Raw genomic sequence first — 8,373 nt, 5'->3', positions numbered from 1 at the left:
TTCTGATTCCACGCGTTATTATCACGTGGTGAGCGCCCTTGACCAGGAGACGGCCGCCCAGGTTGCGGATTTCAAACAGTCGCCCCCGGAAGAAGGCAAATATGAAGCATTCAAAGCGCTGCTCATTGGGACCTTTGGCTTCTCGCGGCGTGAGCCTTGGCATTTGCCGCAATGCTGGTGCACCCCAGAACGGACGTTCCGACCACCCTCACTGTGGATGCATCCGACACAGCAGTCAGTGGGGTGCTGGAGCAGCTCATCGAGGGGCGCTGGCAACCCCTGGCGTTCTTCAGCAAGCACCTACGACCACCCGAACTCAAGTACAGTGCTTTTGACCGGGAGCTGTTGGCACTGTATCTGGCAATCCGGCATTTCAGGTACTTCTTAAAAGGCAGGTCGATCACTGCGTTCACGGACCACAAACTGTTGACCTTCGCGTTCACGAAGGTGTCCGATCCCTGGTCGGCTCGCCAGCAGTGACATCTGTCCTACATCTCCGAGTACACGACGGACATCCAGCATGTCTCGGGAAAGGACAACGTCGTGGCGGACGCACTCTCCAGACCAGCTGTCCAGGCCCTGTCCCTGGGGGTGGACTATGCAGCACTGGCGGAGGCACAGCAGGCAGACGAGGAGATGCCCAGCTACAGGACCACAGTCTCGGGTTTGCAGCTGCAGAACTTTCTCGTAGGCCCAGGTGAGAGGACCCTCCTGTGCGACGTGGCTACCGGCCAACCTCGCCCCATCGTCCCGGCAGCCTGGAGGCAGCGAGTTTTTGACTCCATACACGGTTTGGCGCACCCATCTATCAGGACAACTGTCCAGCTGGTCTCCAGCAAGTTCGCGTGGCACGGACTTCACAAGTAGGTCAGTGAATGGGCCAGAACGTGCGCGCAGTGCCAAACAGCCAAGGTGCAGCGGCACACTAAAGCCCCGCCGCAGCAGTTCGAACCCACCCACCGGAGGTTCGACCACATTCACGTGGATATCGTGGGCCCCCTACCAGTGTCCCAAGGAGCGTGGTACCTCCTAACTATGGTAGACCGGTTCACGAGGTGGCCAGAGGCGGTCCCGCTCACCGACACATCTGCCGATTCCTGCGCCCGAGCACTGATCGCAACCTGGGTAGCACACTTCGGGGTACCGGCCCACATTACCTCTGACAGAGGCACCCAGTTCACCTCCAGCCTGTGGTCGGCTGTGGCCAGCCTGTTGGGAACGCAGCTACACCACACTACTGCCTACCACCCACAGTCGAACGGACTAGTGGAACGCTTCCACCGTCACCTGAAGTCGGCTCTCATGGCCCGCCTGAGAGGACCTAACTGGGTGGACAAGCTTCCCTGGGTCCTGCTTGGAATTCGCGCAGCGCCCAAAGAGGATATGCATGCCTCGTCGGCCAAGTTGGTGTACGGTACACCCCTGGCTATCCCAGGAGAGTTCATACCAGCCCCAAGGGGGCAAGAGGAAGAACCCGCAGCAGTCCTGGACAGACTACGTGAAAGGCTCAGCAACCTGGCCCCCGTGCCGACTTCACAGCACGGACGGACCCCGACCCATGTACCCAAAGACCTGCAGAACTGTAAGTTTGTGTTTTTACGAAGGGGTGGACACCAGACACCGCTACAGCGGCCGTACGAGGGGCCGTTCAAGGTGATCAACAACAACGGGTCCACGTACGTTCTGGACGTTGGGGGGAGAGAGGAGGTTTTCACGGTGGACCGACTCAAACCAGCCCATGTGGACTTGGCGCAGCCGGTCGAGGTTCAGGCACCGCGGCACAGAGGCAGACCTCCCAAACACAGGCTGATCCAGACTGTGGACATTGGGGGTGTATCGCCGGTTCTGGGGGGGGTTTATGTGGTGACCCACTTTCTGCGCAGGCGAACCGGCTCACAAATATCCAGCGCGCGGGGGGGGGAGACTTTGGTAATGCACCTCTGACGTCATTTCCGCCTGGAGGGGGCGGGCGCTAGGGATTAAATGCCAGCGCCGCGAAGTTTGAATAAACTAGTCTCGAAACGACTTACCGACTGCGTGTTGTCTCTAGCGCTGTATGTAGTACATCGCTACAGCCCCTTCCTTGGAAGTTTTCATATTTTATTGTTTTACAAACTTGAGTCACAGTGAATTTTAATTTGGCGTTTTGACACTGATCAGCAGAAAAAGTCTCTTTCGTGCCAAAGTGAAAACAGATCTCTACAAAGTGATCTAAATTAAGTTTTCTTGCAGACTGCATCAGGTTTTCCTCCAGGATTGCCCTGTTTTTTTACTGCATTCATTTCAACCCTTCATCTTTACAAACCTTCCTGAGCCTGCTGCAGTGAAGCATCCCCACAGCATGATGCAGCCACCACCATGCTTCATGGTGTGTTTTTGATGATGTACGGTATTTGGCTTACGCCAAAAACAGCATTTACTCTGATGACCAAAAAGCTGAATATTGGTTTCATCAGACCAGAGAACCTTCTTCCAGCTGACTTCAGAGTCTCCCACATGCCTTCTGGCAAACTGTAGCTGAAATTTCATGTGAGATTTTTTCAACAGTGGCTTTCTCTTTACCACTCTCCCATAAAGCTGACGTATGTAGGTGGGTGATAGACTGGACTCTGGCTGGTACTACCTATCAAGCTGCATTGACCCTGAACAAACTACTCTGCTGCATGTTCATCTGTTCAGCCACTGGGTTCTATATTACTGCTTCCAAAGTCTATGTGGAATAATTTTTCTTAATCATTTTGTTTTTCAGAAGTCAGCAGTTCCTGTTGAAAACGTTAGTGAGAAGGATGTGGAGAGCACTGCAGATGAGGATAGGTATGCTGCTACTCCCAGCCGCTGTCTGGTCAAGAATCAGAATCAGTATCATGGAAACATGCAATGAAATTTGTTATTTTGTGGCAGTAGTACAGTCCAGTACATTAAAAATTACTATCAGGTACAATTTATACACAGTGTTGCCTCAGGAATGCAGTATCCATGATGAAAGACCCCTACCATCCAGGCCATGCTCTCTTCTCACTATTATTATTGGGCAGGAGATTCTGAAGTCTCATGTTCTCAGTATATTTTATTGACATAGTTTGTCTTCTGCACACTGGTGTTTGTCAGTCTTTGTGTGTAGTTTTTCATAAATACGATTCTATTTCGTTTTTTCCCTGTAAATGCCTGCAAGAAAATAAATCTCAACATGGTTATGGTAACATACAGGTAGTCCCCGAGTTACGAACGTCCGACTTACAGACAACTCGTACTTACGAACTGAGGAAGGAGAACGCCATCTGCCATTTTAAGTCAGATCGCGACGCCGTCCGGCATTTTAAGTCGTTGCCGTTGACACTGATAGATAGAGATAGATAGATAGATACTTTATTCATCCCCATGGGGAAATTCAACTTTTTTCCAATGTCCCATACACTTGTTGTAGCAAAACTAATAACATACAATACTTAACTCAGTAAAAAAATATGATATGCATCTAAATCACTATCTCAAAAAGCATTAATAATAGCTTTTAAAAAGTTCTTAAGTCCTGGCGGTAGAATTGTAAAGCCTAATGGCATTGGGGAGTATTGACCTCTTCATCCTGTCTGAGGAGCATTGCATCGATAGTAACCTGTCGCTGAAACTGCTTCTCTGTCTCTGGATGGTGCTATGTAGAGGATGTTCAGAGTTATCCATAATTGACCGTAGCCTACTCAGCGCCCTTCGCTCAGCTACCGATGTTAAACTCTCCAGTACTTTGCCCATGACAGAGCCCGCCTTCCTTACCAGCTTATTAAGACGTGAGGCGTCCCTCTTCTTAATGCTTCCTCCCCAACACGCCACCACAAAGAAGAGGGCGCTCTCCACAACTGACCTATAGAACATCTTCAGCATCTCACTACAGACATTGAATGACGCCAACCTTCTAAGGAAGTACAGTCGACTCTGTGCCTTCCTGCACAAGGCATCTGTGTTGGCAGTCCAGTCTAGCTTCTCGTCTAACTGTACTCCCAGATACTTGTAGGTCTTAACCTGCTCCACACATTCTCCATTAATGATCACTGGCTCCATATGAGGCCTAGATCTCCTAAAGTCCACCACCATCTCCTTGGTCTTGGTGATATTGAGACGCAGGTAGTTTGAGTTGCACCATATCACAAAGTCCTGTATCAGTTTCCTATACTCCTCCTCCTGTCCATTCCTGACACACCCCACTATGGCCGTGTCATCAGCGAACTTCTGCACATGGCAGGACTCCGAGTTATATTGGAAGTCTGATGTGTACAGGGTGAACAGGACCGGAGAGAGTACGGTTCCCTGCGGCGCTCCTGTGCTGCTGACCACCGTGTCAGACCTACAGTCTCCCAACCGCACATACTGAGGTCTATCTGTCAAGTAGTCCACTATCCAATCCACCATGTGAGTCTACTCCCATCTCCGTTAGTTTGTGCCTTAAGATCTTGGGCTGGATGGTGTTAAAGGCACTAGAGAAGTCAAGGAATGTAATCCTCACAGCACAACTGTGTTGAGTGTGTAACTTTGTATTTGGCTTAAATTTTTCATAGCAAGATTCATCCTGTTCCTGTCGGCTGGTGGCACAGTGAGATCAGCGCCGGGCTGGAGAACGGAGTTTCCTGAGTTTGATTTAGTGACAGACCGTTCCCGTGCCGGGTTGATGTCAATCCAGTGACTCCCGTACCATCTGTGCCAGGTTAATGTGGAGCGCGCAACTCAACCTCGTAAAATAAAAACACTGCCACCTGCAGTTTAAATTCCCACACGGAATATTGTGGAGGATCAAATACAGTACCCAAACCCAGCACAGCCCCCACTTGTCCCATTTAGCCTGTCTCAGTGCAGTGGAGTTTAGGACCCGGGGAATTCACTGTCGTGGTCCTTAGGACCCAGCGGACCTCGGGAGTCGGCGCAGCTCGGGACCCGCTGCCTGCAGTGTTTCTGTTCCATTGACGGGAAGCGATCGCGATTGAAAATAAAGTGGAAATAATAAAGCGTTTGGAAAGAGGTGAAACGCCATGTTAGGCTACAGTCGGTCAACGATCGGAACAATTTTAAAGGATAAAGTGAGAATAATGGAACATGTGAAAGGCCCTGCCCCGATGAAAGCTACAATTATTACTAAGCAACACAGTGGTTTAATTATTGGAATACATACGTTTCTTAAGTTTTTTTATATGCATAGAAAGGTAAAATATATACTATATACTAAGACAAACGTTTTGCTAACTGACGCTAAATAATACCGGATGTACTTGTACCGACTTAAAGACAGACTCAGGAATGGAACTCATACGTAACCCGGGGGACTGCCTGTATGTACTTTGATAATAAATTTACTTTGAACTTTGAATCATAGATGAGTAAATTGAGCAAAATGAGAGCAAAATAGTGAGTTAGTTTTCATGGGTTAATTGTCTGTTTAGAAATCTGATGGAGGAAAGAAGCTGTCCCTGAATGGTTGAGTGTGTGTCTTCAGGCCCCTGTACCTCCTCTATGATGGTAGTAATGAGAAGAGAGCATGTCCTGGGTGATGAGGGTCCTTAATGATGGATGCCACATTCTTTAACCACCACATACAAACATGTATGTGTGTGAGTGTGCGTGAATGACTGTATGTGGGTGTGTGTGTGTGAGTGACTGTGTGTGTATATGTATGAGTGTATGTGAGTTTATGTGTGTGTGTGTATATGTATGAGTGACTGTGTGAGTGACTATGAGTTTGTGTGTGTGAGTGTCGGAGTGTGTATGAAAGTGAGTGAGTGTGGGGGGGTGTGTGAGTAAGTGTGGGTGTAAGTGACTGTGTGTGTGTGATTATTTGTATGGTGAGTGTGTATGTGAGAGACTGGATGTGTGACAGTGTGAGTGACTCAGTGTGTGTGTATGTGAGTGTCGGAGTGAGGGTGTGAGTGACTGAGTGTGTGAATGTGTTTGTGAGGGTGTGAGTGTGTTTATGTGAGTGGCTGGGAGAAAGTGTGTGTATGTGAGTGTGTGTTTTTGCATGTGGGTGTGAGTGACTGAATACATTAGTGACTGTGTATGTGCATGGGTGTGAGTGACTGAGTGTGTGTATGAGAGTGGCTGTGTGTATGGATGTGTGCCAGAGTGTGTGTGTTTGTTGGAATGTGTGTGAGGGTGTGAGTGACTGGATGTGTGTATGCGTGTGTGTGTGAGTGACTGAGTGTATGTGTGTTGGTGTGAGGGACTGTGTGAGTGTGCGTGTGTTTGAGTGACTCTGTGTTTATGTATGTGAACGAGTGTGGTTGAGTGACTGTGAGTGCATGACTGAATGTGTGTGTGTATGTGCCTGGGTGTGAGTGACTGTACATGTGTGTTTGAGTATGTGTGTTTGAGTGACTGCTTGTGTATGCATGTGAATGAGTGTGTGTGTATTTGACTCTGAGTGTGTGTGTGACTGTGTGGGGGTGTGGGTGTGTATGTCTGAGTGACTGTGTGTGTATATGTGACTGTGTGAGTGACGGTGTGTGTGTGAATGTCTGTGAGTAACTACATGTGTATGAGTGTGTGTATACATATATGTATGTAAATATTAAATATATAGAGCGACACGGTAGTGCAGTGGTTAGCATAACACTAGTGAGCCAGGTTCAATTCCTGCCGCTATCTGCATGGAATTTGTACATCCTCCCTGTGAATATGTGGATTTCCTCCAGGTGCTCTGGTTTCTTCCCACAGTCCAAAGATGTACCAGGTAGTAGGTTAATTGTTTACATGGGTGTAGTTCGATGGTGCGAGATCATTGGGGTGGGAGGGCCTGTTTCCGTGCTGTATTTCAAAATAAAATAAAATTTTAAAAATGTAAAAAGAACATTCAGCCCATTTGTGCCTAAGGTTGGCAGTGAATCCCCTAACCTTCACCATCCTCCTTCCTCCTCTTTCTCCCCTCACCCCCTCTCGCTCTTCCCCCCCCCCCCCCCCCCACTTGTGTTCCTTTAATTTGAGGTCCCTCTGTTAGAACGCACTGAGTGTTGTTTCTCTCTGACAGGGATGAGGATGTTCCTCAGGCATTGCATCAGGAAGTCCAAACGAAGAATGAGGTAGGAGTTCTTCCATATTGTTGGCGATGCAGTTTGACAAAGTCCCTGTGATGGGGGCACACTATCAGAGCCTGAAGCAGGCACTGCCCAGTGGCAGTCCTAGAATCACAAGATCACACAAGACAAAGGAGCAGAAGTAGGCCATTCGGCCCATCGAGTCTGCTCCGCCACTCCACCATGAGCTAAACTATTCTCCCATCTAGTTCCAATTTCTGGCTTTTTCCCATATCCCTTGATATCCTGACTAATTAGATACCTATCAATCTCCTTAAACACCCTCAATGATTGGGCCTCCACAGCTGTATGTGGCAACAAATCCCATAAATCCACGACCCTCTGGCTGAAAAAAATTTCTCCTCATCTCAGTTTTAAATGGGTACCCTCTAATTCTAAGACTGTGGCCTCTTGTCCTGGACTCGCCCACCAAGGGAAACTGCCTTTTCACGTCTACTCTGTCCAACCCTTTCAACATTCGAAATGTTTCTATGAGATCCTCTCTCATTCTTCCATACAGTCAGCCCTCCTTATCCGTGAGGGATTAGTTCCGGGACCCCTCGCGGACACCAAAAAATGCAGATGCTCAAGTCCCTTATTCAGCCTTTCTCAATGCGGTGGACCTTAGGACCCAGCGGAACCCCAGACCTTATTTAACCTGTCTCAGTGCGGTGGACATTAGGACCCGGTGGCGGAGCTCTGAATCCGCAATGTTTCTGTTCACGAAAATAATTACAATCACGATTGAAAATAAAGTGGAAATAATAAAGCAATCGGAAAGAGGCGAAACGCCATTGGTCATTGAAAAAGCGTTAGGCTATAGTCGGTCAACGATCGGAGAAATTTTAAAGGATAAAGTGAGAAAGGCCCTGCCCTGATGAAAGCTACAATTATTACTAAGCAATGCAGTGGTTTAATTATTGGGTTTTGGGTTTTTGATCCTCCACATCAACCAGGCACGGATGGAGAGCGCGCTCGGGAGCGATCTGTCACTGGATTGAACTTGGGAACTTCCGTTCCTGAGCCCGGCGCTGAAACATACATTCTTAAGTGTTTTATATGCATAGAAAGGTAAAATATATACTATGACAAATGTTTGACTAACTGACGCTAAGTAATACCAGATGTACCTGTTCCGCCTTACTTAGTAAGAGAACTTCCGATTTTTTTTTTGGATCCCGGTCCACGATAACCTACGCACATCCTCCCGTATACTTTAAATCATCTCTAGATTACTTATAATACCTAATACAATGTAAATGCTATGTAAATAGTTGTTATACTGCATTGTTTAGGGAATAATGACAAGAAAAAAAAATCTGTA

General features: G+C 47.9%; 1 protein-coding gene across 4 annotated transcripts in view; it reads left to right on the top strand.

Moving 5' to 3' along the window:
* Positions 1 to 8,373, top strand: part of LOC140716952 (E3 ubiquitin-protein ligase DZIP3-like) — a 195,102-nt gene that overhangs the window by 116,778 nt on the left and 69,951 nt on the right. For all 4 annotated transcript variants that reach the window (XM_073030129.1, XM_073030130.1, XM_073030126.1 and 1 more), the window contains exons 24-25: positions 2,750 to 2,814; positions 7,004 to 7,055. In XM_073030129.1, coding sequence (XP_072886230.1) covers positions 2,750 to 2,814; positions 7,004 to 7,055 — 117 coding nt within the window. The remainder of the gene's footprint in view (positions 1 to 2,749; positions 2,815 to 7,003; positions 7,056 to 8,373) is intronic.

This window comes from Hemitrygon akajei, chromosome 26 (assembly GCF_048418815.1).
Source record: "Hemitrygon akajei chromosome 26, sHemAka1.3, whole genome shotgun sequence".
NCBI lineage: Eukaryota > Metazoa > Chordata > Chondrichthyes > Myliobatiformes > Dasyatidae > Hemitrygon > Hemitrygon akajei.
The sequence above is the reverse complement of the archived record's forward strand: the minus strand, read 5'-3'. Positions and strand labels throughout refer to the sequence as shown.